Consider the following 17407-nt stretch of genomic DNA (forward strand, 5'->3'; position numbering starts at 1 on the left):
GAGAGATGGTGTGCTCATGAATTCCTGGGACATTTTACACCTTCTCAGTTGCAGTAGGGAATTTGCTTAGTCACATCAGAATGCAAATAACTGTCCAGGGTTGAGAGAAAAAAAGAAACCCCCACCAACTATTAGCTCTGTGAAGATTACTTTTGACTCTTAACTGATATAAATTCTCCATCTTTCCTCCCTCCCCTACTTGCATCTCCTCTTAAGGGCTCAGCCACCTGCTCCAGAGGACCCAGGATCTAATTCTCCTTTATGGTCTGAGCCACCTCCCTCACAAAACTCACTCTACAATTAATGACAATTTCCTTTTTCCCATGTTCCAAATAAATAATGATATATAGTATTATATATAATATATATATAAAATGTATATATAACAATATATTATATATGTTTAATATATATGTATTATTATACATATATACATATTATATATATAAGTAATTATATGTGTATATACATAATCTTCTGAAAAAGAAAACACAGAGAACTTATATTGAGTTACTTAGGCAACAGTCATATTTTGCTAACTGTTTTTGCATGAAAAAGGAAATTATCATTAATTGTATGCTGAGTTTTGTGGTGGAGGTGACTCAGACCATAAAGGAGAGTTAGATCCCAGGTCCTCTGGAGCCGATGGCTGAGCCTTTAAGAAGAGATGGAGGTAGGGGAGGAAGGAAGGATGGAGAATCTATGCCAGTTAATGGTCAAAAGTAATCTGCACAGAACTGATAGTGAGAACTTCTTTTTTTGTCTCAACCCTGAACACAGTTATGAGGAGGGCATGGAAACCCACTCCAGTCTTCTTGCCTGGAGAATCCCCATGGACAGAGAAGCATGATGGGCTACAGTCCATAGGGCCACAAAGAGTCGGACATGACTAAAGTGAATGAGCATGCAGAATACATATATATATTGCAACATTGGAAAAGAGTGTGCAATCTTTGCAAAATTCCTGTGAGAAATCTCCCCATCCAAAATTATGTCCTTTTTAAGGCTCTATTAAAGAGCAGAAAGCCCATGTTAATTGTCTTCAATGACATCATGCCCACCATTTTTGTTGCAGAGGAAGATGACAAGTGGGAGCCAGCCCACTTTTGAAGCAGTCACCATGTCCCCAAAACCTGGCTGTAGGCTGGGAGCTAGACTTTCTGTGTCTGCTACAAACCAAACACATAAGGGCTCAGAGCTACTAAGACATTACTAAAAATGTGCACCCTCTTCTATAAACAAAAGTTTGAAAATTCTGTTGGCGATAGTTGAACATTACTCTGAATTGTCTGGTTTTCTATGTTCCTGAAATTTCCATCTCATATTCATTAAGAATCAATGAGTTCAGTCTGGTCCGTGGTAGAGAGCCATCTATGACCTTTGCATTTACTGAGCATCTCAATCCCCAGTACAGTCCTTGGCTCATAGCAGGTACCCAATAAATGTTGAATGAACAAATGCTAAGGGTTCTAGAATCTGCAGCCGATGGAGACAGTGTTCCAGAACTCCATTAAAATCACAAGATTCTATAATCCCGACCTCGTTTACTTATTTGTAAAGCATCAAAGATGGGAGTTTCAGGACTGGAAGCAGCGACCAAGCAAAGGGTTGTCCCGCTATCACTTTTACTCACTGTCACAACCAGTGACTCTGCCTTCACTTGTGTTTTTCCCCTGCAGAGTAATCCTTCACATCCCGCTTCTAGTGCTGTCACCCCCACCCCCACCCCGATCCCCCATCTCTCTGGCTAACTTCTACCACTTAAATCTCACCTTTTCTGACATTTCCCACCCTCAGTCATCCAGATGCAGCTCGTACCTCTTTTTTCTGTCACTCTTTCATACTCGCAGAATGCCACTGTGCGCATTGTTGTTCCTGGTTTTCCCATATTCTGTCATCATCCTTTATTTCCTTGGCCATCTCCCTCACTCATTGGTGACCTACTTAAAGGGCCACCGTGGTTCATCCCTGTATCCCCAGGACCCTTAGGACCACACACAAGGTATTTCAGAAACATCTGCCTGCTAAGTGGGACCAAACAACTGGAACTGCCCAGTGATGTCTAGGGGAAAATGAGAATTCTTTCCCTGTCAGAAACAGAAAGATCCTCAGCCATAAATGCATCTTGCAGCCCTTGAGATACTTACACCAGCAAACCTGTTCACTATCCGACCTATGGGTGTTGTGTCAAAAAAACTCATGGGTGCTCGAAGGATATTGCTCAGCAGTTGCTTGTGAAGGATGTTTGATGCATGGTTGCAACCATAGACACTCCAGATATTTGCTATGAACACAAAGAAACCTAGAAATGGAAGCAGTGTAGTTAGCACCATACACAGGGACCCCTGAAGACTTGTGCCAGGGACACAATGGCAAATGCTTTCCCGAGTCAAGGCAAAGTAAGTGGACCTGACAGACTGTCTCAGGGACAGCTGTTGTAGCCATCACACATACCTTGTGCTATTCCCAGAGCTCCATAGACGCCAACTCTCAGGTCCCTCTGAGAGGATGGATAGTTGGTGCCGTTGTATTTTTTAGAGTCGCTGGTCCAAGCACTGAGCCAGAGGTTTGATCCAATAAAAGCCACATAATAGATCACAAATGCCAAGAGGATGAAGACTATCGAGCACCATCCTATTGCTTGCAGGTATTTCAGGTAGATGGAGAACTTCACCTGCAAAGCCCCCACCTCAGTGTTAGTAGAATTCCTATTGGCATTTTGGGTTTCCCTGATGGCTCAGATGGTAAAGAATCTGCCTGCAATGCAGGAGACCCGGATTCAATCCCTGGGTTGGGAAGATCCCTTGAAGAACGGAATGGCAACCCACTCCAGTATTCTTGCCTGGAGAATCTCATGGAGAGAGGAGCCTGGCAGGCTACAGTCAATGGGGTTGCAAAGAGTCCGGCACAATGAGCAACCAACACACACTACTGACTTCTGGTGAGGAATTACCAGAATATCAATCATGGGGGAATGCAATGTTTTGGGAAAGTGGATAGCAAGTAGCAAAATTTGATAAGGGATCACACTTCTATACTTGGCAAGATAATAATTAATGCTGAAATACAATGCAGGGTAAATAACCATCAGATTATTAATGAACTTCTAGATGAAATTAAGAGGAACAGATATAAAAACAGAGTGGGACAGATAAGGCTATACCACAGACCTTGTTTTATTAATGTTTAATACCTTAAATTTAAGAGCTTGGTCTTAAGTTTTATTAATTTGAACTGTGTGCTATGAGCTTGATAGATTGGTATTCTCTGGCTCCCAGAATTGCATCTCATTTTTGTTGCTTTCACTGCGTGAAGTGTGGTATGAAGATATTCACAGGGCATGTGTCATTCTTCATGGAAGTACGATTTGATAAAGAGCCTAGAGCCTCTGCTAACATTTCAATGATAAATTTAAAGGCTGGCAGAGCACATAAGTCATATTCCTCTATAGATATGTATTCAAATCATCAAACTTAAAAATATTCAAATCCCAAGCCTTCTATCACCTCTAATGAGTGGTACTTTTTATTGTGGCATTCACCTTTCCAGTTTGTACGAATTCCTTCTTAATGAGTTTTTGTCCTCTCACTGGTTCTTCCTCTTCCTTCAGGATATTTGCATTCCGAATTTTCAAGGAGTCTCTTAAGGACTTCAGACGCCTGCTACTGGACCTAGATCTGCAAGATGGTGAGGGGAAGTTTCCCTTCCAAGTGTCTTCTTGGAAGCAGGTGTCACAGTCATTCTGTTTGCATCACAGTGCATTTCAGAGCAGGTGACCACAGCGGAAACACACCACCCCAACCCTACTCCCCATGCTCAGAAACAAAAGGAGAGCTGGGAGCATCCATGTGGACACTCAGGGAAAAAAAGAGAAAAAGAGGATGATCAAGGGGAACTATGGAAGTAACGGGGGCTGCCAGCTGAACAGATGACCAACCTGCGGCTCAGCGTTCGATGAAGATCGTTCTCTCTTTTCATGGACAAGGAGGCCATATCCTCTGGGATTTCCTCCACACTGGGCACCAGCCCACAGTCATCTTCTTCACTGTCCTCATTGACTAGGAGACACATCAAAGGTTAGGGAGAGAGCTGCATAGAGCTATCACAGCCCCACGAACAAGGAGAGAAGTCTTTTCTGATCTTGTTGGCCTTGACAAGAGATCTCAGATGTACATACAGGTTGGAAACTTTTACTCCAGAAATACTATTTATTAGGGCATCTCTTTGAGAAATACCAGAATAAAGGAAAGATGAGTTAATATTTCACTGGAAGAGAAAAGGCAAAAAGGAGAGTATTTCCAGAAACTTCTAAGTTCCTTTGGAGCAGGAAAGAACTTTTAAGGATTATAGGAGACAAACAGTAGAGTCATTTCCCCAGAACTGGCTAAAAAGGTGAGTGCAAATTTAAAATGTTCTGCTTGAAATTCAAATAATTTAAAGCATTTTTAAAAAGCATACCCTGAAAAGGTAAAACAGCTTGGGCTGTGGAAATGGTAATGACCTCCAGAAATTGAGACTTCTGTAAAAGCAATGAGCATAATGGCCAAAAATTATCAAAACCAAATTTTCCATAACTTTGAAGTTAACCAAAGGCTTGCAAAAATCCAAGGAGCATTTATTTAAGAAAAGAGGCTAAATCTCAGAAAGAACAGTAAGCTTTGTAGTAGTTTAATTTACCCTATTTCCATTGCCCTCTCCTTAGGTCTGCTGTATTCTAGAAAACCAACTGCAAACCAATTACAATTATTGTAACCTAGCAGCTGCTGGAGGGAACAGGGTGGGTTCAGAACATGCCCCAAACCTCATTGCTGGACAATTGTCATTATTTGACCAGTCTGGCAGTCCTCTGGAAAACCTCATTCACAGGGCTTTGTCTTTATTGGGCCTGTCTTGGAGTTGACTCTAACAATCAGCAGTTGTTGTTTAACATCTCAGCTGCCTGTGTCAGTGATAACAGTTGGGGCAAATAAGAAACTGACCAAGAACTTAAAAGAAAAAAAAAAATTGGGGGAATAAGATATTCATAGGGAGTTTTGATATCTTCAATATATTCCTAGCAATTAAGTATGTCTTATACATGTGTAGGGTTGCACACCCACCCAGGAAAGACTTAAGAATGTCTTATTCCCTTACCTCTGGCTTAACTTCAAACTCTGGACAAGCAGGCAACAAAGACTGAGATGGAACTGTAAATTACCTGCTGGCTTGTTAAAAAAGACATGCCCCCTAGCCCTCATTCCCACAGAGCCTCTCAGCAAAGGCTGAGTGACTTATTGGTTGTGGGCACTTAAGGAAACCTCTGACCTCTTGGTCATTATCTGACCACTAAGCCAACCAAGCAGGAGCGGCAGTGACCACATGAGATAAAGAACACAGACTTCACAGAATTAGTTCGGGAAATTAAACGTTAGGAGGGGGAACAACAAGAAACTCTGGTGGAGGAAGGAGAGGAGAGAGCTTGTATTTCCAGAATTGTTAAACTAATTAAAATGATCAATTTTCAACAAAAAATGAGACATACAAGGAAGCAGGAAAGTATGGGGCTGTACACAGGAAGAAAAAAAAAGCAATCAACAGAAACTGTACTCAAGGAAGCACAGGTGTTGGACTTATTGACAAAGATTTTAAATCAGCTATGATAAGTATGCTCAAAAAACAACAGGAAACCATGTCTCAAGATCTAAAGGAAGTGAAGAGAAAGTGTTAGCCACTCAGTTATGTCCGATTCTTTGTGACCCCATGGATTGTAGCCCACCAGGCTTCTCTGTCCATGGAATTCTCCAGGCAAGAATACAGGAGTGGGTTGCCATTTCCTTCTCCAGGGAATCGTCCCCACCCAGGGGTTGGATCTGGGTCTCTAAAGGAAAGTTCTCACCAAATGGAGAATATCTCTATTAGGCCCACAGGGATGGGCCCCTGATCCATTACGTCTGATGTCCTTATGAAAAGGGGAAATGTGGACACAAATGTACATAAGAGATAAAACCATGTGAAGATGAAGGCAGAGGTTGTTGATGTTGTGTATCTATAGCCAAGAATGCCAAAGACTGCCAGCAAACCACCAGAAGCTTGGAGAAAGACCTGGAATAGATCCTTCCCTGTCACCTTCAGAAGGAACGAATCCTGTTGACATCTTGATTTTGGACTTCTCACCTCTAGAACGGTTGAGTGACAATATATTTCTGTTGTGTAAGACACCAAGTTTGTAGTGTTTTGTTACAGCAGCTAATTAGGAAACACTGAGCCAACACTGACACAGGTTACCTTGCCCTCTTGCCCTTTCCTTTCTTCTACCGTCTGGGGTCTGTACCTTGAGCCCTGGAAACAGCACAACAGCATGCCAGGCACTGCGGCTTACACAACTTCTCAGAAATGGCCTATCAGTGTGTCCCACAACAAGGGTTTGCAAACTCTCTCTGTACACAAAAGACAGGATTTTTCAAAGGGACCGGCTACCCATGGGGGTTTAGATAAATAGAACTCAGATCCAGGCAAATCAGAAGAAAAAAGTTTAGAATTAGAATGAGAAACCTGTGCAGGTTGTGGTGATGTGGTTGACTGAGCAGTAACTCAGGGGGATCCAGCATCAGACCCTGCCCTTTGCTGGAGACCTTCAGTTCCCAGGCAGGTGCTTTTTGTTTTCTCCAGGCCAATCCCCAGAGCACATAAAGGCTGATGGAAAGCTCTGACCCCTTCCTTCCTGCTGGTATCCCTGCCCAACTTTCCTGGGCTGGCTCCCAGTCCCTGTAGCCCACACCATCCTAAGGTCACCTAAGACACCAAAAGTCAGTCTTGTTTCTGACCTGTCTTGCCAGTGTTTATAGACTTCCTGGTTTAGGCTTTTCTTTAAGACTCTTGTGGTTTAAAACTATCACATATTTCTGACCTCGAGGCTTGAATGTGCTCCCACTTCCAGGCTCTGAAGTTTCTGCCTCTTCTGATGGACTCTCAGAATGCCCCTGCACCCTCCAGACCTTGCTTTCTCAGTCCTGACCTCCTGTTGGTAATTGCCACCTGAAGCAGATACCCAGAACCATGCCTGGGATGACTGCTGGCAGGTTCTTGGGAGGGACCTCAGAGACCTGGGCTCCATAATTGCCTGGAACTAATCAGTGACCCCAGTGGTCATATATTAGATAGGGGCCATTCCTGTGGTATACTGTGAGACTATGCAACTGCCATGCTTCTGTTCTGGTTTGAAACACCCAGTGGTTTTTGGTATGTTAGTCAAGATTCCTCTGTTAGGGCTTAGCAATGATTTAGCAGTACACTATTAATACTAGGTATTACGAAGCTGTCCAGGAAGTGATTTTAATGAGTTTGGATAGGTAGAGTGGAATATGTGAAGCAGGGCATTCCCTAAAAGGGTGTCCCTCCTGCCCCTGGAGTCTTTCCCACAAGAGCTAATCACCCCATACCTCCAGTCATCTTCTAACTGAACTGAAAGTCGCTTAGCCGTGTCCGACTCTTTGCGGCCCCATGGACTATACAGTCCGTGGAATTCTCCAGGCCAGAATACTGAAGTGGGTAGTCTTTCCCTTCTCCAGGGGATTTTTCCAACCCAGGGATCGAACCCAGGTCTCCCGCACTGCAGACGGATTCTTTACCAGCTGAGCCACAAGGGAAGCCCAAGAATACTGAAGTGGGTAGCCTAACCCTTCTCCAAGGGATCTTCCTGACCCAGGAATCAAACTCAGGTCTCCTGCATTGCAGGCAGATTCTTTACCAATTGAGCTATCAGGGAAGCCCCATCTTCTAAAGAGTAACCTATGATTGCATGTCAGAGGCCAGATGAGCCAGATGGGCCCCTAGTTTGGCTCAGACAAAAAATGTCTATGTTTGTGTTTCTTTACAGAAAACACAGAAAGAACAGATATTGAATCTCTGGCTAATTCACTTCCAAATCTAGTTCACTGGATACTGAACAGGTCAGCAGGTAAATAGTGGTAGTTTTCTACTCCTGTCCCTTCCACATCCAAGTTCTATCCTGTCCCAATCCTCTTCACATACCTGTGGCCTCATCTTCAGGACCCGTCTGTTTCACAAATGTCTTCAGATTCTTAGCAAACAATCCTTTATTGGCCAGCAGAGTGCTGTAGGATCCCTTTTCCAGGATGGTGCCATTCCCCACAACCACAATCTCATCCACTTGGGGAAGAAAGTGAATGCTGTGTGTCACCAAGATTCGAGTCTGTAAAAATAACAGTAAGTTGTGCTGATGATCCTGTGACCACCTTTCTTTAGCTTACTCTTTAAAAGGAAAAACAGAGTCACTGTGGGGCTTTGCTTCCAAATGTGGCCCTGACCACTTGACCTCTTTCTTTTACTTCCTCTTTACTTCCCCACATCTCATCCTAAAATCTGACCCTGTGTGTAAAATGAGACTCCCGTCATCATGAATATATTCAGTTATATTCCTGTAGTGACAATGAGGTTTATCCTGCACACATTTCCCTCCAGCTTTCTGGGCAGCCAAGAGTTAGGCTTAGGGATGTCACCTGAGATCAAGGGCTATCAATACAACTGAGGCATGCAAAACTAACTGCCCTCTCACTAACCAGGAAACCACTGATCTAACAAGAACTGCCCAGATTATTTTAACATGTAAGAAACATTACAGGGCAGGGAACTTTGTCTTTGGCCCAGGCCCTCCCTGGTGTGGAGGACTTGGCACTCCTTGTATTGTTGTCTATTTATGGACCACACTGACTCCTGACACAGGGATTCCACTCAAAGAAAGATGAACACTTGCAGATGAGTAATGAGGCTCAAGTAGGGGTCATGGTGTTGAGATGAGCCTCTGGAGCAACAGCCCAAGCCCACTGCCTCTAGTTTCTACAGACAGCCCCACAGACACTAGATCACTCATATCACGAAGATGCAGGAGGTGCCCATCTTTGAGTCTCAGCTCAAAGCCAACCCTTCTGGTAGACTTTCCTGAGTCCCCAGGCAAGAACTGGGTATTTCTCCAATGTTTCCTCTGTAGTTTGTATGCTGTTGGGGTTTAGCTGCTAAGTCATGTCTGACTCTTTTGCAACCCCATGAACTGTAACCCGCCAGGCTCTTCTGTTCATGGGATTTCCCAGGCAAGAATGCTGGAGTGGGTTGCCATTTCCTTCTCCAGGGGAATCTTCCAAACCCAGGAATCAAACTTGAGTCTCCTGCTTTGCAGGCTGAGTCTTTACCACTGAGCCACCTGGGAAACCCCCCAGATAATAGTTTGTATAGATTGCCATTAAAAATAATTCTTGTGTTATAATATTATTGCTTGCTTTTTGATATGTCTGCCAATTAGATAAGTCACTTGAGAGCAGAGACGAGAACTTTTCATCTGCTTGCCCAGTCTTTGCAATGAACCAGGCCCAGAGTGGGTATTCAGTTCAAGAATGAATGCAGCCAATTAGCTTTAAGGACAGAAACCAGGACCAAAGATAGGAGGGAAAGTGAGCTCCTGTTGACTCACTGATCTGAGGGAGAGGAAAAAGGCCTCAGAGGGACAGCCGCCCTGTCAACCCTGCCAGCCTGAGTGGAAGCATTCAAAAAAATCTTGAAGGGAACAAGCCAAACACAAGATAGAGTGCTGCCAGCCCCCACGCTACACTTGCTGCTGGAGGGGGTGCTTGTGCAGAATTTCTATGCTCTCCCAGTACCTTCATGTTCTCACCAACCCAGAAGCTCTTGGAATCTCCTTATTCAAGAATTTTTATAATCCAACCTCTAGCCCATCTTCCTCCCTCCAGAGGCTGGTGTTCGGGGCTGAAAATTCCAGTCTTCCCCTCACGTGTGGACTCATGTCCACATGAGTTTGAACAAGCTCCAGGAGATGGTGAAGGACAGGGAAGCCTGGCATGCTGCGGTCCATGGGACTGCAGAGTTGGACACAACTTAGCAACTGAACAACAAGTTCTATGTCAGGAACTAGTGACAAAACCAAATATATTTCTTCTTATACCACAGATCTCTAAGGACTTTTTAATCATAATTATTCACCCTTAATTAATAAGAGGCTCAATGTTGGAGCCAGAGAATAAGGTTCAAACTACCCAGTTCTCACATAAGCTATGACCACTAGATGGGAGACCTCACCAGGCCATTTCCTGCGAGACCAGCATGATACTATCTCCTTAGCAGCCCAGGAGGGCAGAAAAATAAGGAAATCTGCTTTAGGACCCATCAGTCCTAGATGTGTGCCCTTCTTCATGTCTTCATCACTTTAAATAAGTTCTCACCTTGCCTTTCAATAGGCCATTGGGACCCAAGACCTTGTTGAAAATATGTTTTCCCACATGGGCATCCACAGCTGACAGAGGGTCATCCAGAATATAGATGTCTGAATTTTGATAGGTAGCTCTGGCCAGGCTGATCCGCTGCTTCTGACCCCCACTGAGATTTATACCCTGAGGAAGAAAATAATTTCTATTAAGTACGGAAACTGAGTCCCCCTACAACTGAGTTCTTCTACTGAATTTATGATAAACATCTCTATCCAAAACTTTATTCCCATTCTTGGCTCATACCTGTTCCCCTCAAGCAATATAAAAAGGAGGATTGAAACAAAGCAGGACCCTGCAGGGCAACCTCCTGGGTACAAAAGCCCCTCTGTGTCCCCTGTTTCTTATTTGTAGAAAAAAAAGCTTTAGTCTCCCTGGCCTTCCTGAGTTCCAAGCAGTTGCTAATTAGGGAAGCGAGGGAATGTGGAAACAAAGGAAAAGCAGTCAAGAAACAACAGTTCGGCTGTGAAACAGAGCCCTAGCTCCTCCTTAAGGGGTATATGTAACAATCTGTTTGTATATCTCTACATTGTTCTGCAGAAACAAAAATTCTCATGCAGTTGGAGGATGATAACTGCACGCTGACCATAACCACTTAGACCTGAAACTGGCTGGAACCAGAAGGTTGATGATTAAGAGTCCTGAAACAGCACCCTGTCACTTACCACCAACCAATCAGAAGAGAGTCTACAAGCTGCAACCCTCACCCCAGATGTTGCCTTTAAAAACCCTCTCCTGAAAGCCAGAGGAGTTCCAGTCTTTTGAGCATTAGCTGCCCATTCTCCTTGCTTGGCCCTGCAATAAACTCTGTACTTTCCTGTACCACAACTCAGTGTCAGTAGGCTGGCTTTGTTGCATGGTGGGCAGCCGGACTTGTGTTCAGCAACACAAATTCCTTTATACAAATAAATATCTTTGATTCAAATAAATAACTTTAAACCTAATAATTAAATGTGTGTCCAGGTTACCATTTTACATCATATAATTTACTTATTTTGTTGTTTTTGTTTCCTGCCCCAGGAGAATGTAGAGCTATATCAGGGTGGATTTTCTGTTTGTTTGTGAATATAACTCCAGCACTTAAAATAGTATCTGGCACATAGTAGGTACTCAAGAAATGTATGCTGAATTAAGAAACAAAATCACTCTAGAGCTGTATCTGCAATCTCCTAACCTCAAGACCTTTCCCCAAAAGACTGATACATTAATTTTTAATAATGGGGAAAGAGGATAAAAACATCCTAAATAAATGGTAATCAGGGACTTGTAAACAAATTATACTATATTCATATAATATGAAGAGGTCATTAAAAATTAACTTTTAAGAAAGGCATTTAATAATGTATTAGATTTCTATGTGTTCACTGCAGATTATTAGAACCCTACTCTGGCCCACATTAGTGTACAGAATTAGAGTTCAGACAGCTCCGGTCTGCCTCTGGCCCTCCACCTGTGAGGTCTACCTCAGGTTAGCCGCTGGTTAGTTAACCAAGTCCTAGGTTCATTATCTTTCCTTTAGATTACACAACTTTTATATTTGCTTTCAGGTACAAAATTTTAAATTTCTGAGTTATTTGCACAAAATATTGTGCAAACTCAAGTTTTCTGATGTTTGTTCCAGGCTTAACTACTAAAACTGATCAACTATTTTACTGCCATGGACTTCTTCACCATCCTCACTCTTTTCCTTCACCCTTCAGGATCCCCTGGTGTCCCAAGTACCTTCTCTCCAATCTCAGCCATGTCTCCTCCAGGCAGCACTTCCAAGTCAGGGAGGAGGGCACACGCCTCCAGAACTTGCTGGTATTTCTTTTCATCCAACTCTGATCCGAAAAGGATGTTTTCCTTTATGGTGCCATTCTGGATCCAGGATTGCTGCGGGACATAGGCTACAGAGCCCTGGATGGGAAGGATTAGACCATATGACTGCTCTGTACCTCTGGAAATGCAGAGTTGAGTTGAGGGGGTGGTGGAGGGGGGAGGAACAAATGGAACGTAGCTTTGAAAAAATGTCAGGCTGACTGGACAATTGATCTTTATAAAGGTACATGTATTTATTGCACCAACTAGGGAGAAAAATTCAATATCCCATGTGTCATTTAAAGTCTCATTTTTGGACTATCACTCTCTAGCCGTGATCTGAAAGTTGAAGGATGAATGCTCTCGCTGCTTCTAGAAGAGGGTTTTAGTCAGACCCTGGTGAGTTTACTAGGACCACCAGAGGGCCAGCACTGATGAGGGAAACCAGATAGATGACATCTTAGAAAGCAAGAACTCAGAGATGGAAATTTGGGCACGAGGCTGATACATGAATCTGATCATGTCAAAAGAAAGACCAAGGGTAAATGCCCTCAGGTTTGAGGACAAACTTGGTTATGAATTAGCAGGAAAAAGCGCCCCGAAAGGAGTTAGGAGGCAAGTTAAATCTGTAGAGTCTGCTCTGCTATGCTGCATGTTTATTTAATGTAAACTATCTCATTAATGATCAGTAAATCAGGGAATAAATGTCAGTATAATGTGGAAGAAGTGTTGGCTCTGAAAAATTTTCCAGGCATGTCAATGTTAAGTAATCAGGGGCATGTTTTCTTATAATGAAGAATGGCTTAGCAATATATGAAGATCTTAAGAAGAAAAGCTAAAAATCGACAGACATGCCTCTTTTGGGTGCAAGTAGTGGCTGGTGAAATGATTCCAAGTACCTATAATTTCCCCTAAATTTAGCTCTCTGGGGAAGCTAAGAGTGCTGATGGAGATGCCACGAAAACATTTCCTCTCTGTTAAAGTGCCCTCCAACACCCAGCTCTCAAAGGAAGAGCTGAGAGGCCCAGAACTAATTGTGAAGCTGGGTGCAACAGTCAGTGGAGATTTTATAATGCTACCGTTTTTATTGTTATTGCTCTTATTGTTTTTGTTGGTAGCCTGGCTACATATGTTTGTAATGATCTGTTCCAGCTTTTTCCCCCAAGTCCCCTTATTTTTATTGTATAATTTTGTAGATCAGGAGGTTTTCAGAAACATGGATTATAGTAGAATTACCTATACTTTGAAAGAAGACATCTTTCAACAGTTTTCAAACTTCAGTATGCACATGAGAATCACCTGGGGAGCTCGTTAAAAATGCAGGTTTTTAGAATCTACCCCAGAATATGATTATATATGTGGGGTAGGGCAAAGAATCTATAGTTGATAAGTCTCCGAGATGTCTCCGAGACCCCACCAACAGCAACCTGACAAGAGCGGTTATCAGATTCTAATTCTTTCTCCCCATGAGAAGGCAGCACTCAGTGCTGCCCATATTTGAGTGTCAGGAGTCTTCCCCTTGGCATTCCTTCTCACCTTGACCGTGATGTGCCCGTGGACATTTTCCATTTCTCCCAGCATGGCTGACATCAAAGAGGATTTCCCAGAGCCCACAGTGCCCACCACAGCCACCAGCTGGCCTGGCATAATGTCCAGGTTTACACTGAAAGAGAGAAGTGTACTTGAAGGAAGTGGAGTGTAGACGTTCATGCCACTTCTCAGATGCCCAAAGGACTTCTCAGATGCCAAGGGAGATTTTCCTTCAAGATTGGAAAATATATCTCCGATATACAAGTTCCAAAGTAGTCCTCTAACATTTTTTTTTCTCTAAGACTTTAGAGAGTAAGGCTTAATTTATAAGTTGTTTGTGCAAGAAGCCAGTTTCCAATGGAAAAATAATTTCAGAATTATGTGGCACCATTGAACAAGACCCTATTTGTTCAAATCCCAACTCTGCCACAGCCAAGCTGTGTGATCTTAGAGTCTCACTTCTCCTGGACTCTCAATTTCTAAACTAATGGGGCTGGGACAGAGTAATGCATCCCAAACTCGACTATTCAATGAGAAGAGCCATTCAATAAAATACTCACTGAAAGCACAGATGCCCTGCCCCCTTCCCGAGATTTGGCTGAGTGTGGCTGGGTAGGGGCCCACACTGGGCCAGGTTCCTGGAAACTCTCTGTTCTAGCCCTAATATTTGAGTTCCTAGAACATTAGGAACATGGGGAACTTGTTCTCAGGCTTTCTGAACCTGCCCATCCAGCTGGGCTCCTTCTAGACTTTTACTACTAGCAAAGTGGGAGCTACGCCCACTCTCCTCTCTGTAAAGTTGAGGCTTTCAGGTTAGGAGGGCTCAGGGCTTCTGGCCTGACACGTGCTGGGGCAAGCTCCAGGGTCCATGTTAGAGGATGGAGAAGCACGAGAGCAGTGTGGAAAGTCCTGGGTGTGGCAGGAAGACTATTAGCTGTGCTCAGTTGTGAAAAAGAAGCCTGGCCTGCTCGGGCTCCTGGCGCACTCTGTGGCGCTGTGCTCAGCGATGGAGCTGGTGTACTCCTACACGTAGTGCTTAAGGAACACACTACATGCAGCAATGTGACAAGAAAGGGTTGGCTGAAGGCAGGGGGTGACCTACAGGGCAGAATGTGAGAAGGGGTTATGTAGATGAAAAATTCCAGATCTGAAGTTGATTATAGAAGTGGCTCTCATCATCCCCTCTGGGCAAAGAAGGCAGGTCCTTCATGATAACTATTCTTAGGTGAATAGATGAACTTAAATTGAGTTCAGGTTCTCATGAGTATCCTCTGGCACATCCAGAGACCTAGGCTACCTGCCAGCCGGCACTACCTCCATCCACAATCTGGAGAACAAATGTCTTCACAGGTTCTCAGTTGTACTGTCCCCCAGGAGGAAAGCGGCGCTGGGGGTGGGGTGGGGGGGACAGGGACTGCTGTCAGTTCATCCTTCCAGGGGTTTAACCTACACTAGTATCTAACTGAACACGTGCACAGCTTGTTTCCCCATGTGTTATATTATATGGAATTTCCCTATAACAAGACTGGCAAGGAGAATCCTCAAACACAGCAAGAAGAAAAGGAGGCAACTCACTCTCGGATTGTGACACCCAAATCATGGTCCCAGGTAAATGATGCCTCAGAAAACTGCACAGCTTTATCTGTTGAGAAAAATTCCTGTCTTTAAATCAGATGTAGGTCCCCACACGTCTGTCTGCCTTCTCTCAGCCTTCATGTGTCCCTTGTTCCTTCTCTCAGCAGAGCCTGCCTTTGTCTGGTGCTAAACCCTGAGCTGACAAGAGGCACATGAAAGCCCCGGGGGTGAGACCAAGCATCGCCTGCATACAAAGTCCTTTATTTACTTAGGAGTCCCAGGCCAATTGGCAGCCCAGATTCTCGATCTACAGATACTCTGGGTACATTCCCAGACCCTCTGTTGCCTAGTCTCCTGTATAAATTCCACCTCCATACATAAACCCAGCCACTCCTGCCCTGGATTCCAGAACCACGGCTTGTTCTGGCTACGAATGCCCCTCAATCCTTAAACCTTTAGAACCTGTGTGTTCTTTCACTTCAGCCTCCCTTCCCAATTCCACATACTTGGCTCCATCCTGACTTCTGTTTCCTAGATCCTTTGCAGGATTCTCCACTTATTCTCAAAACAGCTGGCCCCGCTTTGCTTGGCAAGCTGGCTGGCTAAGAAATCTGTTCTAGATGAACGCAAAATTTAAGTAATACCAGTGCAAATATAGATGCAAGATAAGCCCCCTGGCTTTCCCTTTCCTTCAGTTTGCTGCTGTTCTGCCCTTGTATATCAAAGTCCTGGTGCCAGCATTGTGAATAAATATGGGAAGCAACTTCCAAATTCATTTACCAGAATTGCAATCATGTCGAATGGCAGATGTGTCCAAGTCATCCCCTCCCAGGTACTTCTCTATCCGCTCTGTGGAAACACTGGCCTAGAGAAGGACACAGAGGAACCAAGTTCAGTGACGAGCACAAGGAGACACAGGAGTGTGACTTCGTCATCAGCCTTGGATGTGGAAGCAGTCAACCTGCCAGGCTTCTTGCCCATGATTTGTGATTTGCCACAGCTGGAACCCCTCTGGCCCCCTACCCACTCCCCAACTCCCCCACCCCTGACTCAGCCACATCTCAGCCCTGGGACCCACCCTACTCTGAACACAGGAAAATTAAGAGGCTCTATTTTAGCCCCTCAGGAAACTCATTACAGTAGTGGTGGTATGGGTGGGTGGGAGGTTAATTCCACTGTGCTGTCTCCAGGCTTTGGACCTAGATCCAGAAACTGTCTTCTGCCTTCTTCTAAGATAAAGTTTCTGTCTGATTCTGGTCACTGGGCCCCTGGCATATTCTTCTTTGAGTTCATGTTCTGATGACCCAGGCAGTGTCCTGAATCACTACTGGGACCCTCTGTGGAGGAAGTGGCCATGGAACCATAGCGACCTGGCATACCTCCACTTAGGCCAGGCTTAAACTGCAGGTGACCTAAGCACTGGCAGGATGCCCTGTGGTCCCTCTAGAACGGGGCGGGGGGGGGGGGATGATTTACAAGGATGTTTCTTACTTCCTCCCTTCCAGGCAGGCTGTCATAAGACAGCCTCTTGTCACAACCTGGGTTCTGAAGAAGTACTGCACTTTGGGGGGCTTCCCCAATGGCTCAGCAGGTAAAGAAGCTGCCTGTAGTGTAGGAGACACAGGAGATGTGGGTTCGATCCTTGGATTGGGAATATCCCCTGGAGGAGGACATATCAACCCACTCCAGTATTCTTGCCTGAAAAATCCCACAGACAGAGGAGCCTGTTGGGCTACAGTTCAAAGACTCACTAAGAATCGGACATGACTGAGTGACTAAGCAGGCATTGCACTTTCTGCCTCGCCCCCTCTTTGGAGCACAACTGTGGGCTATAGAACTGCATGGCTGCGGTATGGATCGGCTTCTGCAGAGGGCCTCACTGCCCACTTGCCTGCTCATCTGGCCCCTTTGTTCTGCAGAGTTGTCACCTTTGTTGATCCTGCTTTTGCTATCTATGTGATAAACTATCTGACTCTAAAAAGAGCGTGTTGTTTCTTTCTCAGCCAGATCTACCAGATCTTAACACCCTCCAGGACCAGAAGGGCTCCTCCTAAACCCCGGTCCTTCCTAGGGCCTGAACTCTCTGAAGCCAGTCACCTCTGGATGAACACAGGTCACCACATTTTGTCATCCTGGCTGCCTCACCAGTCTGCCACCTCCCTGGGACCATCCTACTGAAGTCTGGTACCTGGTCCATCTCAGTGACTGTGCTCAGGTTTCAGGACCCAGAC

The 17407-nt window shown here is 44.5% G+C and overlaps 1 protein-coding gene and 1 long non-coding RNA gene across 5 annotated transcripts in view; one reads left to right on the forward strand and one right to left on the reverse strand.

Annotated features, from left to right (window-relative positions):
* Positions 1-17407, reverse strand: part of ABCC2 (ATP binding cassette subfamily C member 2) — a 94468-nt gene that overhangs the window by 17405 nt on the left and 59656 nt on the right. For all 3 annotated transcript variants that reach the window (XM_081548844.1, XM_081548855.1, XM_081548849.1), the window contains 10 exons: positions 15957-16041; positions 15177-15243; positions 13608-13734; positions 11994-12170; positions 10230-10397; positions 8011-8191; positions 3938-4058; positions 3542-3677; positions 2455-2674; positions 2148-2302 (listed from right to left, as the gene is read on the reverse strand). In XM_081548844.1, the coding sequence (XP_081404970.1) occupies positions 2148-2302; positions 2455-2674; positions 3542-3677; positions 3938-4058; positions 8011-8191; positions 10230-10397; positions 11994-12170; positions 13608-13734; positions 15177-15243; positions 15957-16041 (1437 nt within the window). The remainder of the gene's footprint in view (positions 1-2147; positions 2303-2454; positions 2675-3541; positions 3678-3937; positions 4059-8010; positions 8192-10229; positions 10398-11993; positions 12171-13607; positions 13735-15176; positions 15244-15956; positions 16042-17407) is intronic.
* LOC145529131 (uncharacterized) lies at positions 1551-11099 on the forward strand. Of its 2 annotated transcripts, none has more exons than XR_014070945.1 (4): positions 1551-2002; positions 3611-4392; positions 7856-7936; positions 10812-11099. It is a non-coding gene; the product is annotated as an uncharacterized LOC145529131 (long non-coding RNA). The 2 variants fall into 2 exon arrangements; XR_014070946.1 differs by lacking the exon at positions 1551-2002 and adding an exon at positions 8087-8205 and having other exon boundaries at positions 3813-4392.

Source organism: Giraffa tippelskirchi, chromosome 2 (assembly GCF_054371585.1).
Source record: "Giraffa tippelskirchi isolate mGirTip1 chromosome 2, T2T-mGirTip1v1.2.pri, whole genome shotgun sequence".
Taxonomy (NCBI): domain Eukaryota; kingdom Metazoa; phylum Chordata; class Mammalia; order Artiodactyla; family Giraffidae; genus Giraffa; species Giraffa tippelskirchi.